Consider the following 16,753-nt stretch of genomic DNA (forward strand, 5'->3'; position numbering starts at 1 on the left):
TATGGTTAGAATAGCTGAAGTATTCTAAAAATATTAGAAAGTCAAGTTCAAAGCACTGCAGTACCATCACCCAAACTCTCTACTTTAAGGGAGTACTGCTACTTCTGTAAGGGCAGAGATAGCAAGCTTGTATTTCAGGCAGTTTAGTGAAAAATACAGATTTCTCTAAATGCAAGGATTCAGCTTCTCAGTGGACTTTAGGGAAAACAAGTATTTGAAGCAAAGAAAGTTTAATTGTCCTACAGGCAGTAAAAAAGCAGAGAATGGCAGAAAGCACAGTATGTGTTTGCCTACTATAGGTCTGCATACAGATTACAGGATTCATCACTGAAAGTATAAAACTGGTTAAGTGAAATGCTTTCCAATACCTTTTTTCCATAACCAAAATAAACTCAGATCTTAGTTTGACACAAAATACATCACAAATGCATGAAAATAATTTTCATTTACTAATCACTTATTAATTTTGTGTATTTTTTTTACAGTACAATATAGGTAACAAGTTGTAGTTTTAGGAAGGAAACTGTAAATCAAGGGTACAACAATTACAAGCATATGAATAGTAAACTATCTTGCAAGTCAAAATTACATACTGGATAGATTATTTCTTTAGTGTGTTCTCTGGTTTCTCTGAAAGCAAATTGCACTAGCAATCCCATGGCAGCAGGAAGTTCTCCTTCCATGATAAGTCTTGATCCAGGTCTACTAACGTGTGCTGCATGGAACAGTTGACGAGGTGTTTGCCCATACGTTTTTATCATTGTTTCAAGGGCTCTCCTCTGAACAGGATCTTCAACAGCAGAAACATCCATCCCAAAATAGGTCTACAGAAGGGGGAACAAAAAAGGGGAAGGGTAAGAATAAGCTTGTCAGGTTTATCTTTGGGAAAGATTTTGCAACACACACAAATTCAGAGGCAAACTCTTTAGTTGTTTAAGACTTGGACCAGAAGCCATCCCACAACAGCTGTGCTGACTAAAGAGCCACTGAAAACAGTAACCTCATCACAGCATCTTTACTGGAAATAACTATCACTTCAAGATTTATCATGTGAGCTGCTCCTACATATATGCCATGACTTATTTCTGTCAAAGCGTTTTTTTGAGACCTTTATGAATCTGTGGAAAAACAGACAGGTTCCTGTTGATAAATAAGAAATTAGAAGAGTGTTTTCTGTACCTCTTTTTAAAGAGTATATAAAAAATAAAGCTCTGTTTTGGGATAGAGAGTGTAAAAGAAACCTCAAATTTCTAGAGAGTGGAAATCATTTCCTTCTTCTACTTTTTTTTTATGCCTCTCCAGTTGTGTACCACACACTCTTCCTCAGTCATGCTGACAAAGCCCTTGACTTTTTACTTTAAAAACCAATGAACACGCAAACTTAATATTTGAAATTTATGGTACTAAGTTAACACTTAAGCACAAAAAGAGGAAAAAAGGAAGAAAAGCATTTGAATGGCTACTTGAAAAAGCCCCCACTACTGTTTTATTAGCTTTTTATAAGCAAAACACTACTGTTTTATTAGTTTTTTCAAATACAGAACAAACACTAGAAACATGGAACACATTTGAATGCATTTAAAACGAGGACTACCTGGCCGAGCTAACCTTGTGATAGTAAGGATTAAAGCTAAAGAATATAATTCAAGACATCCATGTTACAATTAAGTAGTGAAATTCTGAAAATCTTTAAATGAAGACTTATTTGAAATTGAGTTTACTGTAGGGAAAAGGGCTCATAAGAGGGACAGAGGTGTATATGAACACAAGGTATATATATGAAGGAAAGAACACAAATAATGAGCTTAGGACAAAGGGAACTATTTTAATCATATCAAAAGCTGCAGCACCATCTGTCTAAATGAAAAGCTTTTGAATGATATGGAAGCAGATACACACAAACACAGTAGCACCTGTGTACCACTGCAAGACACTGCAAACAACTATCCAGAAAGTCTAAACCCACAACTCGATCACTCCCCATGCCTAGCTCAAGGCAAGAAAGGGGAACACAAATTCACCAAGTCTCACTGGGATCTTATCAGTTCCACATTGAAACAGTTAAAGTCTTTCCTTATTCTTCAACATTTCATGACAGAGGGATCTTGCTTCGTGTTGCATGTTTTCCAAGCAAGTCAGACTGAACTTTCTCCCATTAAGTTACTAAGGGCAATGAACAAACACACAGCTTAACAAATACTTACTGCAGGATGAAAGACGTTAATAGCCTGAACAGAGGCCTTGCCTTTTTGCTTATAACCAAACACCAAGTCAATCCAGTGACAGATTGTCTGGGAAACATGGTCAGACTCCAAAGCCTGACGATGAATCAAGATGAATAGACGAGGATCATTACGAGCCCAGGGTGGAAGATTGACATGGTTAACTCTGTCACCATTTTGACGTACTCCAAAATCAAAACCTAGAAAGAGGGGAATGAATATTCCAACACTTTACGTGACAGTAACTTCAGAAAGGTCTTTATAGGGTTCTATGAAAGTAAACCATTAAGCACAACGATTGCTGATCAACAAAGCAGCATCATTAACATGGCTCTCCAAAACACATTCAAGCTGTACATACTCATTTAACTGGAAAAATCAGAAAATAGGAAACTCCCTGGCCCCGCTGACATAATTATGGAAAAACTTAGCTTAAGTCCTACATAACAGCTTTTTTAGCATATCCACAAATTTCTCCCATACATCTACTGCTTAGCATATTCAACCAAGGGATATAAATGTTCTCAGTTTCAACCCATAGGCTCAATTATACAACTGTTTTGGGTATACAGTTTTGTTGTCCTTTTAGTATACCTTCTCTGTTAACTAGAAAGTCGGGAAGGTAGAAAAATTCTGGTATAAGCTCCTTCACGTCAGTCATTGATTCATACGAAGAGAGTCGCCAGGTTGTATTGGTAGAGTGAAAAGTTCTGTCTGGGATGTCAAAACTTTGATCTGTAAAGAAATTCAAACTGAATTTGTTACATCGATGCTGGACACTAACAGTTGCTTATCTGCAACTTCAAGTAGTTAGCTGCTCTCCAGTTAGCTGAGAACATTTAGAATTCTTTTATCGCAATTACTATGTGTTACACATGGACTGCAAGTCAAATATAGGTCAGCTTTTTATGCTACAGAAACTAAGGTATAAATGTAAGATGTACAGCTTTATGGTCTAGCTTGATAATTTCAAGAATGGGTCTACTGTTAAAGCATACCAGATTTAATTTTATAAAACGCAGTTATTTGGAATTGAAAAACTATGCTGAATAGGGTAACGTATAGTATTCCTGGGTCATTGGAACAGGGCCCAGATGTGAAAGGCAAGTGCAAGCAAACATAACCTTACCTTGATAAGCTAAAAACATTTTAGTAAAAGGTGGCAGCCTAACTAGGAAATGAAGCACAGTTCCGCTGTTGGAATAATGAGATCCGTAGTGATATGGTTGTACAGGGGGCATTGGATCATCCTCCCGTGCTCCTTTACGGTATTCTTCTTCCAAGTACTAGAAAAATAGTAGAGAAAAGAAAAAAATCACAAACCTCCTACTTTGATAAAAAAAGAGCTTGCTTAAATTGTTTAGGAGTAAACCATAAAAATTTTACAGAAACATACATTTAAAAGTGATTTTGAATAAAATATACTTTTAAGTGTCAAAAGACATGGTCTCTTTTACAATCCAGTTACATATCAGCCTTTAGCCAATTCAAATGACCTATTTTCCATTATTTATTACTTCTGCTTTTCCCCACTGCCCTGCCTCTTGTTTTCTAATACAGCAGAGTCATTGTATAGGCTTTTCAATACTAAATGGAAAAAACAGTATTTGCAAATAATACACTAGACTGTGGTGACAGACATAAGTTTGAAAGTCCAGTTGCAGATACTTTCATTCCTCAGCATGTTACTTTTTCCTAAAGCCTTTAAAACATTCTAAAGAGAAAAAAAAAATCAAAAAGCACTACAATCATAGTAAGGCATGTTAAAATAACAGTACTTGAGGGAAAACAGCTTTCCTGTTATCAAACAGAACAAATAGCTACAAGCTCCACTGAGGTAATTTCAAATAAACAGCAGCAAGTTATCCTCCTGATCTTTAGGGATCTTTAAATATATGCATGGTCATATGTGTAAGGTATTAAATTCCTCAGCAGGATCACATGGAAAGACTAAATTCATTAATGACTGCAGTTACAGGAATAAACACAACTTCCAAGCATGTTATAAAACAATTTCCAGGAAATGTTTCCTGGAAAATATACTGGAAATAAGAATTCTGTAGACATGAAATCCTAGATTTGTAGTTTCTTTTTCCGCCATCAATATAGGTTAAAAAAACTAAAGCCACCATACACAGGACAAAGGCAAGAGCAAAAGTTATCCAAATTACCTTGTATGTATCCACATAACGATCCTCTTTTTCTTTGGACTGCACAGCTATTGGTTTGACCAGATTTCTGCAACAGAAGTAGTACAGATATCTTGTAATTTTTATAACAATATCGATTCACACCATTTAATAGTGCATTATTAAGAATAACACCTTTAATATCATGAAAAGGATTAGGAAACTTAATAACACTTTCCAAGACAGCACAGAAAATAAAAAAGCCACTTTTATTTAGTGCTAAAGACAAACTCAGATCCACAGCACACTAACAGGCAAGAAAATGCCAAGTGCCTCTGTTAACCCAGAAGCATCCTATAAAGACAAAGACTTAGTGCACACAAATGTTAATCAACTTAACAAAAATTTATTAGGGTGGGACAATTCGCTCAGATCCATTCACAATGAAGACTATGATTTTGTAATCAAAAGTACCTGGCCAAGTAATTTACAAGATTATTTCCTTTTCTATTTAATTTTTGCTAGTTGGCCTGGAATTCTTAAATCATATGAATTGAAACATACAGCCTTTATTTAAATCTGTGGACTACACATATCCTATTAAGACAGTGTAAGTCCAATACATTGCATTTGAATCTACACACCCATTTTATCTCAATATCCAAGGTGAAACAGCCACTTATTGTAAAAAGCCCAAGTTGTTATGGATGAGGCTTGTCCCTGAATAGTTCCATTCATGTATGTGTGCAGTTTAGTGCAATGAAGTTAAAAAGCTATACAGGACGATCAGTTCAAGTATTTGGAAATAAACAATTCCAAACATTTCACATTACCTATATACTGATGGATCATTTAGGTCCAGTGTTTCATTGGTGTAGTCAGAAAGTATAAAAGGAAATACTGGATATTGCATGAGATCATTGAAGGAACGGCCTGCATGTTTGTTTAAATGAGTCAGATATTCAAAGTTAGTAATCTGTCCTGTGCACCACAGGTGGGTCAAAGCAGTAATGTTTCCATATTCCAAAAGGTTAGGCAAATTGTTAGTTAAGATGTTGTGGTACACATCATCACGGACCTAGAAGAAAATACCATCAATTTAATCATACAATTTTAAAAGCCTCAAATTACCAAGATTTCATCAGTTTCCCTGATTTTACAGATTCCCTCATATCTGTTGTAATGGAATAATGTTTAGTATTACTAAGATTCTTTAATGTCGTAATATACCAGAGATGTGTTTTACAACATGCCTGTGATTGTCTAGAAGTCTAGCTGAGCCAAGTTCTTTCAAAGCTATTATGCAGAATTTAGTTAGTCCATGCAACAGGTCTCCTTAAAAACTAATGCATGAATATACATGTTACAAAGACACAGTAAAACCCTTTGATATATTACTATGCATTGGTGCCACATTACCTTTGTATTATCAAAAGCCAAAAGTAGAGTTCTGCCATTTGTAAGAAATATTTCCACAGCATTATCTCTTAACTGCCACCAGCGCTTATGAACTTCCTTAATTTCCTCATATGTCCAAGAAAATGATGCTGGTTCAGTTTCTCCATGAAAACTCTGCAGAATTTGCAATTAAAAAATTTTAAATAGCAGATTTTCCTAACAAGAAACCCTTCAATGCAGTCAGTCTATAACCATACAGCAGATCATAAAGCAAACTGTAATTTTTCTGCGATGCTTTAAGACAATGTTGCGATTTTGCTCATCTACTTTCCTCATCCTCCACTCTCCTCAAGGCAGTGGGCAGAACATCATGCATGCTCCTCAGCTGTTCCAGTTCCCTATCTAACACTGGCAAGCAATGCCATATTTTTACTGGCACTTAAGCTAAGATACTGGACAGCCAGAGCAAGCATAGCTTTATCATGAATCCCAATTCTGACAGTTCTGTGAAAGACAAAGCAGCAAAACAGCTGGTAGCTTCTTAAACCACAGGATCTGTGTGTTAGGAGATGCAAGGAGAGGTCTGTAAAAACAGCTTAAAGCTTTCAGTAGTATATCCCATATCTCAATTATTTTTAAATATCTGTTGGATGTACAAGTAATTTTAACATACAAGTCTTTGTATATCAGAAGGATTAGGTCAGCTCCAGTTTCCTCCATGAAACAATACTCTTGTATAGATTAAAGGAGAAGCTAGAACATCCTATAAAACATAACATTAAGGAATCAGATGCTGTGAAGTACTTCCTAGTGCTCCAGCTTCCACTAAGGCAAGTTACCTCAGGTGCAGATCAAAGCAAACTCTGTGCACTTATGCTGATGAACTCAGAGCAATGGACTGTAAGGTGCAGAAGCCTCCCCACATCATCCCTTCATCATTCCCTCCTAGATCCAGGCCCACATCTTTCCTGTTTTCTCCTATCACCACTGATTCCAGCCAGGGGAAAAGAAGCAACACTGAAACCAAACTAATCAGTTTGGTTTGTCCAGAGATCTCTAACTCTAGTACTCCAGAAATCTCAGTGGCAGTAGACAAAAGCTCCGTGTGGTTCTAGTTTGGAAAAACTAAAGCTGGACAACGAGCTCTAACACTTACCGAATTTTCAATTGTGTCTGAAGCATTATCTTCAACAAAATACATGCCACATTTTCCTGTAGCAAAAAATAGTTGCACAAAGGTACATGATATTACTATTAGTATAATGCATCTTAGGGTTATATAAACAGTATCCAGCAGTTAAGAATACTAAGAATAGTACTTGACAGAAATATAAGTACTTGACAAGACAGTACTTGACAGAAATATAATTGTCTTTCAGCAAGTGGTCTGCAATCTTAAAAATTAACAGCAGTCCAAACAGAACTCATGCAAACAGTAGAGAAGAAAAGCAAAATTGATCTATAAAGTATATAATCTGTAAGAAGTCAGGCAACAACTCATTTAATTAAAAATATTAGCCAGCTTTATATATACAACAGAATCTTACACCAAAAATGTATTTATGAAGACTGAAAATTCTACTTACCTAACAACAGTTCACCAGCAGTCTCTCTAGAAGGTGCCACGCTTATACATCTTCGATTAACTCTGAAATATTTCGAAGTACATTATTGCTTAGGGATTTATGCACCTTTCACTACACACCTAAAACTAACAAGCCTCAAAGGCTGCAGCTGAAGAAAAACTGTTCAACACCATGACTCTAATGGTTCAAATCCCAAAGAGGGAAAGAAAACAGAACTTCAGCTTTCTAGACTTGGACATTAGTGAATTTGGACTTATTTCTTTGTGTGCTCTCTGCAGTTCTTTTAGGCTGTAGGCCTGTAACAGGTGGCAAATTGACACAACTGCAGAGCTGAGTAACACAATGGTAAAAGCAAGACAGGATGAAAACACAATTTGCTTTTGAACACTAATGGAAAGACCTACCAGATCTTAGATACGGAAGGCAGGCAGTGCTACTAAGCGACAAATAAGTTAAGATATGCCACCAGGTTATCTCACAAAAGGACCATCTGCATATCACACTAGTTGGTATTTGGTAGCTCTAGTCTTTTGTTTTTTAGTATAGCAGAAAGCCTACTATTTTTGACATCTCATTTCTCACCTAATTTTTTTTTAATAATTATTTAGACAAAAAAAGTGACAACTATTACATTGGATTGGTAGAAGGCAGGAAAAGGAGGTAAGTGTTATCCAAACCTTACCTTATATGCTCACTTGCAGCTTTGTCCTTTACAGTAGAGGAGTGAGAAGAATGTGTTTTGTCTTCAAATAGGTAAGACAATGGAGTTTTTATCACACCTATAAAGAAATCACAAATAAGGCACTAAAAGTCATTACAATTCAGATATGCTCCTAGAAGGTGTTATAATTACCTTCCTGTTTCTGCCTGTCTGGGAGAAGGTACTTGTTTGGAATAGTTAGGTAGCACCTCTGCAAGCGGCGCCTCTCTCTGTTTGGGCCTTCTGTTGGATCCAGTTGCCAAGAAGTTGGGTAATAGACTGGGTCATACCAGAGTGCTCTGTGAAAAAAAGTGTTAAGAGTTTGACAGCAGAGGCAATATACATGCTTATTCATTCTGTTCTTTAACTAGTAGAAAGGCAGAAGTTGCACAGTAGTACACTGGGCAATTATTTCTGGAAAAAGTATCAAAAGACTCAATTTAGTTTATTTTCATGAGCTATTCCACTGACTGACTTCTTACAAGCTACTACTGTAAGCCTGTTCTTGAAGCTATAAATTCCGAGAAAAACAGCAATACAATGCATCCAACACTATAAACATGACATAATACTAGTTCTGCAATGATGAAAATACCATAGTTTGGTTTTTTGTTAAAACTTAGCATCTTTTTTCACTAATCCACGTAGAACAAGAGTATCTAGATGCTAGTGTGAAGAACATTAGCAAAAAAATATTTTTCTACTCCATCTACGTAATGCAAGACATGAAAACTTTAGGACACTCTTCATTGCATCAGACACAGCAAAATATATCTGACAAAACAGCCTGTCTAAATGGCATAGAAATACTACTCGGCTACTCAGCTGCTCACCATAAAATCAAGTATCTTTCAAGTTTTTAACCATCAGATAATTAGCAAAAGTAATTCTAATTTTAATATCACCTACATTTCACATGCCTTTAAGTAGAATGAGAAGCACACATCAGGCATTGAGTCTCTCTTTCTTTTTCACTGAGATGAAGAAACTTACCGATCATGGGTAAGCTGCTGAACAAGTTCCTGCCAATGTCTGCTGGCACTTAGCTCTGCCTTATACATCCCCCTGATGTGCTGGATTACTTTCTTCCTTTCCATTCCTTGTGACAGAGACACAGCTTGTGTGATGTCTCCAGCTATTTTAGAAATGTCTTTAGATTTTGTATCTAGACGTTGAAAGAGACTGAGGAACAGTTGTATTTTAAAATGTGAAATAAACACACTGAAAAAGTAAGGCAAAACACTAAAATGCCTTATAAAATACAATCAGTTTGGCAGTTATTATCCATAGTTCTTGTTACATCAGAGGCAGAGCAACTTAGCCTATGTAATGAGATGCATGAACACTTTCTGCTTCTTAGCCATCAAAAAACCTCTGACTTGTGGCCTAAAACAAGATAAGCCAGTCAGAAGATCAATGACTATATATTAGCATGCTTTACTAATTCATGTATACTCATTACAATAAAAATCTGGAGTAAGGACAGTAATTTACCACTGATTAAATCTCCTAAGTCATTCGACATGAAGTCTTAATGCTTGTCTGCATGGACTTGACTGAGCTGACCTTTACAGCTACTACAGCTGCCTACATTAAAGCACATTGTGTGTGCATCTCAAATCTGATTTTTATGGCATAGCCTGAAATGTAAATTAATAGAAAGAACTCTTAGATCTACCACAAGATACTGAAATTTACATTACACCAAGTAGCAGCAGTCTACATAGCTCACAAAAGTATTCAAATAGTCTGCTGAATATAATATTTTATTCATTGAAGATTGGGATCAGTTGTAGGGACATTTAATTGCACAGACTATGGCAACAGCAGAGGTGATTGGACAGATACAACAGCCATAAAATTAAGGGTGAAATGCCAAAGCTGTAACAAACCAATTTGGTATTCTGAGGTTCACACAATATCATTTATTATACAACCTATCTTAAGCTCTGCCAGGAGAGGTTTAGGTTAGATATTAGGAAGGAATTCTTTACAGAGGGGGTAATCAGGCACTGGAATGGGCTGCCCAGGGAAGTGGTAGATTCTCTGTCACTGGAGGTTTTTAAGATGAGACTGGATGTGGCACTTAGTGCCGTGGTCTAGCAACCAAAGTGGTGTTGGATCAAGGGTTGGACTTGATCTCAGAGGTCCCTTCCAACTCAGCTGATTCTATGATTCTATGAAAATGTATATACCTATATATAACAGTAAAATTAAAAATCTGAAAGCCAGTGTTGTTGCTAATTTGAAAAAAAACATCGATAATAATCATACAGGCAACTTTGCAATGGGAAGTGCCGAACAGAGAACATCTGAGGGAGTTTTTGCAGCCCCTTTAAGGAGGTACTTACTTCTGCTGATTATTAGCCATTGTCTTCTCCCAAGCAGCTTTGTTTACACCTTCTTCCATCTCATATTTCTTCTGATCCTGAATGGAAGTTTCATACATTACTTTCTTTTTTTCAGATGGATGAAATAAGGAAGGAGAGACTAAAGGATATGCCAATTCAAAAAAAGGAAGACTGACAAAACTGTTCAGCTGGTATCTTCACAGCATTTAAAACCACCAAAGCTTCATTTCAGTTACTGCCATTTTATTATATTTAAATATAATTTTTCGTTTTGCAAGAAATCATAAAAATTCTTGACAATGAGAGATACTAGTAGCTTATTATGAACTCCCATCTTTGCCTGGGTTAAGTAATATGTTTGGTCAAGAAGCTTGTGAGCTTACTGTGAAGTGTTGAGTATATGTGATAGAAATATTTAGAACCCAAAAAGAATTCCCAAAAGCATAAGCCATGCACCAAAGAAAACCACTGTCTGCAGTTAAACTCTGACCCCATATAAGAGACAATTGTCTTAAATATACCCAGTTTTTAAAGTAAAATTTTTATTCACAAACCTCTTTCAAAGCTTTTAATAAATCTGGTTTTGGTCGTGGGCTCAGGGGAATGCATTTATAGCCACAACTTTTCAATGTATTCATGAAGTCTACCACTGCTCTTTGTTGTTCTTTGGTCATTCCATCGCTGTGATTGTGCATTAACTCATATAAATAGAGCACTAATTTAGGTCCATGCTAGAAGATGAAAAGAAGGGAAGAGGGGAATATAGATGTATGGTCACTCATTTTCACAATACAACACTGAGCAGTTTTTTTCCTTCCACTTTTATTCCCTTTTGTAGTCAGACTGCACAGATTTCTTCTACTAATTATTCTCTAATTCAAAGAAAATGGTTGCTTTAATGGTTAGAGACAAACTTTTATAAAACTAGAAAAACATGCTGAATTTAATCTTCACATGATAAAACTTGCCCCAGCATCTTGTCACGTTTCAAATGGCTTGCAGGAAAGCCAAGTTCCTTTTCCCAGAACTCAGCTCCTGCAGCCTTGTGTATACTTCAGGAAATATGTGCCAGAGACTTCTAATTTTGCCTGCCAAGAATGCCACACTTCATTTGATTAATTAAATTAGAGCTGACAGATAATGAAGTTAAACAGACACAGGTCATAAATGCCCTCAACAAGACACTCCTCCACAGAAGTCCCTGCTAGTCCATCAGCTCTTTTCTTCCTGATGAAATTGTTAATTTATTTGAATAATGTATATGTGATCAGAAACATGTAAGTGCCATAGGCTAATCCAATAAATACTTTCTCTCCTTATTATATAGGGACTCAAACTGTGGCATATATTAAATAATTTATTTCATTCTTGCACTCCTGAAGATCTCAAATAGCAACATTCATACCCAATTTCTGACCACGGCTCTAAGAAATGCGTTCTTTCAAGCTTGCACTGACAGAGTACAATCAAAAAAGTGTTTTTTTTTTTTTTTTGATAGGGACAGTCTATTCAGCTATTTGACATAAGAACAAGGAATATACAATTCCACTTTCAGAATAAATGCTAAGTAAGAAAAGATAGAGTACTGCTTTTTGGAGGATTGACTGCTTCGGAAAATCTAGTTGCAATCAATTCTTACAAGTATCAGGAAGTCTGCAGTTAAGGAGTTCCAAGGCAAGAATAATTCCTTCCTTAATCTGCTTTTTTAGGGTAGTACTTTAACTTCTAGCTTCCTCAGTAAAATCCTTCATGTTAAAACTAGTACCTTGATGTTAAAACTAGTTAAAACTAGTACTGCCTTTGTTTCTGCACTGCAGAGGAGATGCAGTGTCAACTACAGAGTCAACATACACAGACTTAATCCTATCTTGCCTCTTACAAAACTGCCTGTCCTCAGGATAATACAGCAATTGCAGAAGTATACAAACACACTTCATATAACATAATTGTCATTACACTAAACATTGCTAAAACAGCAGTGAACAATTTTAGCCACATACAGTTTTAAATTTAAACAAAAAACTGAACATAGGTTTTAGAGACTTCTTTCAAACATCTTGAGCTTACTTGCAAAGTTGGGCTAAGACAGTCACGCAAAATCTCTTGATGGTTTACTTCAGGTACCATCTCCAAAGCCTGCTTTCTCTCTTGCAGTGGCCTTCCTGGAGACAAGCTGTGCACAAGAAGCCTCCCAAGTTGTGTACGGAATGTGTCCTTACATGACAACAGAATTCTCTTCCACTGCTGTTTTGGTGTGGTCATTCTGCTGGTGCCCTAAGTAAAAGGGACAACTTTTTAATATTACCGGGTTAGGGTTTGCTTTTACCAAGTTTTTCACATAACTAAAATGAAACTTATTTTGGTAGATAGATCTTTGTCTCTTTGTGTCAATATTAGGAATGCAACTCCTAGCTAAACTGGATATTTAGTCAGAGGGACTATACAACAATCCAGAAAGTGAAAATTGTGATGTAGAGGGTTTAAAAATCAAAGGGTTTTTTTAATTGCTTGTTTTAATGAACAGCCCTTCTACATTTATCCCTAGTTTCTGAATGGATTACCTCAAATGATTAGAATTCATGCATTGGACTGAGGTGCTTGTGCTCACAAAAAGAAATCTGACATCTTTGAAAAGTACTACAAGCATGGCACAATGGACAGATAACACACCTATCGAACCTCATTTTCCTGAACTAGAAAGAAACTTTGGTAGAACTACTTTTATAAAGGCAACCTAAGAGAAATAAAGAGGCAAGAAAGAATAAGTTTTCCAAAAAACTCACTTCATATTACCCAAGCAGAACTTGATCACTTTGGAAAGGTTGACAAGCTAACACCTGTATGCTAGAAGAGAAAACTCACAGCCCTTTGCCAAGAATTGAAAGAAAAACAGCTCTCCTTCCCAACTCTAAAACATACTATAGAAACAAATTGCTCAGAGAAATTCTCCACCATCTGTGGATGCACAGTAGATCTTGTTTTATAGGCTCCAGCAAATTTAAATGTTGAGGTTTAGGAGACCAAGCAAATTTATAGAGTACACAGAAGTCCATTTAAATTTCGTGTGTTTGTTCCATAAGAAAAATTTTGCTAAATGTAAAGCTCAGAACAGATCCACTTATTACTTTACAACTGCAGAATAACTAGGAAGCTGAAGAGGGTTTTCAATGCCACAGTTGAATGGAGAGGCAGTAAGAAGAGCATTTATGGACAGAATACATTACGCATGAAGAGTTCCTAATAAATGAGCCTTATGAAATATGCTTTACTGTGGACAACTTACGATGGATACTTTGACTCCTTCCACCAACATTTTGACCATTTCTTTAAGAAAAGGGTTTATTCTGCTAGGCAGTTCTTGTTGGCTTTCCTCTTCAGGAACTTCCAGCTGGGATGCTGAACGTCTGCCTTGACTCGTGTTTTCTGTTATACCCAGTACATCAAGGCATTCTTCGGTAGATGCTTGAAATTTAAGAGGTACATATTGATCAGTACCATCCAAAGCAAGGCAATCCTATGATCCTTTAGTTGGCATTAAATCAAATACTGCCTTTACTGCTGCTATATTTACCATTCTTACTCTCTCTTGCTTCTGCAGAATTTGAACTAGCTCTCAAAGTCATCATGTCTTGCTAAAAATACAGCCATTTCATAGAAACATGCAAACTGATGTGTTTTGAGAGAGCAGATGCTCCCTTTGGCAGTTAAATCTTCAGGTAATAATTGAGGCAGTTAACACATGAAAGGACTAATGTAGAAATAAAACAACTTGTTCAGTTCATTCAGATAGAAACATTATCCAGATTGTCAGTTACATAATACTGAGAGACAAATCACAGAGAATGATGCTTTGTGGCTAAATCCATAAAATTTGTGCCAATAATATGACTGTCCTCTCTAACATTTCAGCAAGAATCCATTTTTATATATCGCACTACATTGGCTCTGTGAAAACAGAAACAACCCAAAAAGAAATCCTACCTAAATAAATGAGCCTGTTAACAGCCAGAACAGTCAGCCTCTGTAACCTTTGTGCAAACTCAGGCTCAGTGGCTTGGATAGGATTTTCTTGGCTCATTCTCCGCTGCATCATCATGTTGAATTCCTCACTTGCTAGTGAGCGCATTTTCATCAGCAGAGCATCAGACTGAGCAAGCGAAAACTTCCTTGAGCCTTGAAGGAGAGAAGTATGAACAGAATTCTACTGAAAATGTACAAAAACTCAATCACTCAGCAATTGCTTTCATCCAAAGAGTTCACATCATTTAAGGAATCAAAACATTTGAAATACATTAATATTAAAGGCTACATAAGTGCCATTGGGTGCCTGTCTTGGTTTTAATTTTCAAAGCTATTTAAAAATATATACAATTCAAGTGATACCATGAAATGAGATAGTCTCAAGATCAGCTTTATTGTACAACTTCCATATTTTTGTGTAAAACAGATTCAAAAACATTACTTTTATTCCTCTTTTTACTGTATAACTACGATGAAGAATTAAAAATTAGTGATAAAACAAAATATTGCATATTGGGAAGCACAACTGACGAGTCAGATATATCAACAACTTAACAAACATTTTGTACCATATCCATTGCCACTAATAGAAGTATAATTTTTAGCTAAGAGTACTTCTTAATTTTGTTGAAATGAATTGGCAGGCCTTGACTGTACTTCCTTCTTTTGAAATAACTATTTCTATTTATCTTTAGTGTCTTACCAGATTCACTAATATAAAAATACTTTCACTATCTTTACCAGGTTGATAGAGAGGGCTTTCAAAAGCTGACAATTAAGAGAAACATTCCCATAGTGAACAGGAGATAAGCATTTGTCAGGTTTTTAAATTATATCTTCTATGAAGTCTTTAATGTAGCTTCATTTATGTGAAACATACAAAACAATTTCCAGCCAGAAGACTACAAAACCTTTACAGAATGACTGGCAAGCTATCAAATACAGAGAAAGTATTACTGCTACAGCTAGAACTGCACAAAGGTTTTACAAACACAGCCACAGTGGCATTTCCAACTGTAAATTTAGAGTGGCAGGTATTTATTTCAGGATGGTCACTACTTAGAAGTTGAGCAACAAAGCAGTCCCCACATCACAGCTATGTTATTTACATGGACTAGCTTGATTTTAGCATTACCTTACTGTGAGGTTGGTTATTAAAACCACCAGGAATTACTTGAAAAACATCTTTACTAAGCAACTTGTGAATGTAAGAGAATCCCAAAAGAAGGTAATATCATCATGAACTAATGAATCATCAACTAATCAACTAATCATCAACTAATACACACAAAAGAAAGTACAAGAATGCTACACTTCTGCTACTCACCTGCAATACCTTTACGCTTTTGAAACATTGTACGATGTGGTGCAGAAGGTGATGGGGCTGAACTGGCCTGCTCCTGAGCATCTTGGTTTGCTGTGGTTTTTATTAATTCAATGGCTGCTTGAAGAACTCTTAACTGCAGAACAACTGCCATATCTATAAAGAGGAGCATACAAAGCATACATGACATGCTTTACACATCCTTCAACTATTTTTACCACATGTTTAACAAGTAAAAGAACACAAAAAGTGTCAAGAGCTGTAAGACTCTTGATTTCACAGAAGTCACCTCACTATTCCACAGATACAGACACTACACAATTGAGTTCTCATGGAAAAGCCATTGAATTTGATTACTCCAAAACAAGCTAAGTGAAACTGTACGGAACATTTCCATTTAAATACCCACACACAACAAACTTTTGCAATTACTGTTTTTTCAGATTAGCAGGATACACAGTTCTTTATCACAATGCAGGCTCCTGAAGAAAACTATTACTTTGAGAACCACTTAGAAGAGAAAGAAGATCTATCACCAGAGAACTCCCCCTTTTCCCTCAGCAGAAATAGGAATTTAAACAAAAGTCAGTGGGGAAGTAGTCCCATGATCCCAAAAATAAGAAGATAACTTACTTTGCATCCTTGCATTTTTACTATTTTGAAGATGACCCAGCAGCACCATGAGGTCTTCAATAACACGAAAATATTGAGAACCTGAGGAGCTGCAGGCATGAATTGCAACTGCTACCAGCAGCTGTTGTATATCGCATGCGAGTAACTTGTAGTCATTCAAGGGAATGCTGCAAACAAAGTTTTAGTTACCAGAAACATGACAATTCTAGTAGATTGTAACTTATAACATGACCCATTACTATTCCCCTTGCTTCTTCCACCAACCATACCTATTAGTATGTTGTACTAACATAAAAATGTTACTACTAAAGACTAGAACATTATAATCTAAGATATTTCTTTAGTGTTAACTTTGGCAGATTGGATGCCTGCAAATTTGAGACATTCTAA

At 36.2% G+C, this 16,753-nt stretch overlaps 1 protein-coding gene across 6 annotated transcripts in view; it reads right to left on the reverse strand.

Annotated features, from left to right (window-relative positions):
- Positions 1 to 16,753, reverse strand: part of LYST (lysosomal trafficking regulator) — a 79,478-nt gene that overhangs the window by 11,074 nt on the left and 51,651 nt on the right. For all 6 annotated transcript variants that reach the window (XM_051783187.1, XM_051783190.1, XM_051783191.1 and 3 more), the window contains 19 exons: positions 16,364 to 16,530; positions 15,734 to 15,886; positions 14,368 to 14,559; positions 13,670 to 13,848; positions 12,454 to 12,660; positions 10,941 to 11,117; positions 10,387 to 10,463; positions 9,029 to 9,217; positions 8,189 to 8,334; positions 8,018 to 8,114; positions 7,336 to 7,397; positions 6,906 to 6,961; positions 5,771 to 5,923; positions 5,185 to 5,429; positions 4,394 to 4,460; positions 3,352 to 3,508; positions 2,817 to 2,957; positions 2,205 to 2,422; positions 594 to 824 (listed from right to left, as the gene is read on the reverse strand). In XM_051783187.1, the coding sequence (XP_051639147.1) occupies positions 594 to 824; positions 2,205 to 2,422; positions 2,817 to 2,957; positions 3,352 to 3,508; positions 4,394 to 4,460; positions 5,185 to 5,429; positions 5,771 to 5,923; positions 6,906 to 6,961; positions 7,336 to 7,397; positions 8,018 to 8,114; positions 8,189 to 8,334; positions 9,029 to 9,217; positions 10,387 to 10,463; positions 10,941 to 11,117; positions 12,454 to 12,660; positions 13,670 to 13,848; positions 14,368 to 14,559; positions 15,734 to 15,886; positions 16,364 to 16,530 (2,914 nt within the window). The remainder of the gene's footprint in view (positions 1 to 593; positions 825 to 2,204; positions 2,423 to 2,816; positions 2,958 to 3,351; positions 3,509 to 4,393; positions 4,461 to 5,184; positions 5,430 to 5,770; positions 5,924 to 6,905; positions 6,962 to 7,335; positions 7,398 to 8,017; positions 8,115 to 8,188; positions 8,335 to 9,028; positions 9,218 to 10,386; positions 10,464 to 10,940; positions 11,118 to 12,453; positions 12,661 to 13,669; positions 13,849 to 14,367; positions 14,560 to 15,733; positions 15,887 to 16,363; positions 16,531 to 16,753) is intronic.

This window comes from Manacus candei, unplaced genomic scaffold (assembly GCF_025592945.1).
Source record: "Manacus candei isolate 608988 ecotype Guabito, Panama unplaced genomic scaffold, ASM2559294v1 h1tg000017l, whole genome shotgun sequence".
Classification (NCBI taxonomy): domain Eukaryota; kingdom Metazoa; phylum Chordata; class Aves; order Passeriformes; family Pipridae; genus Manacus; species Manacus candei.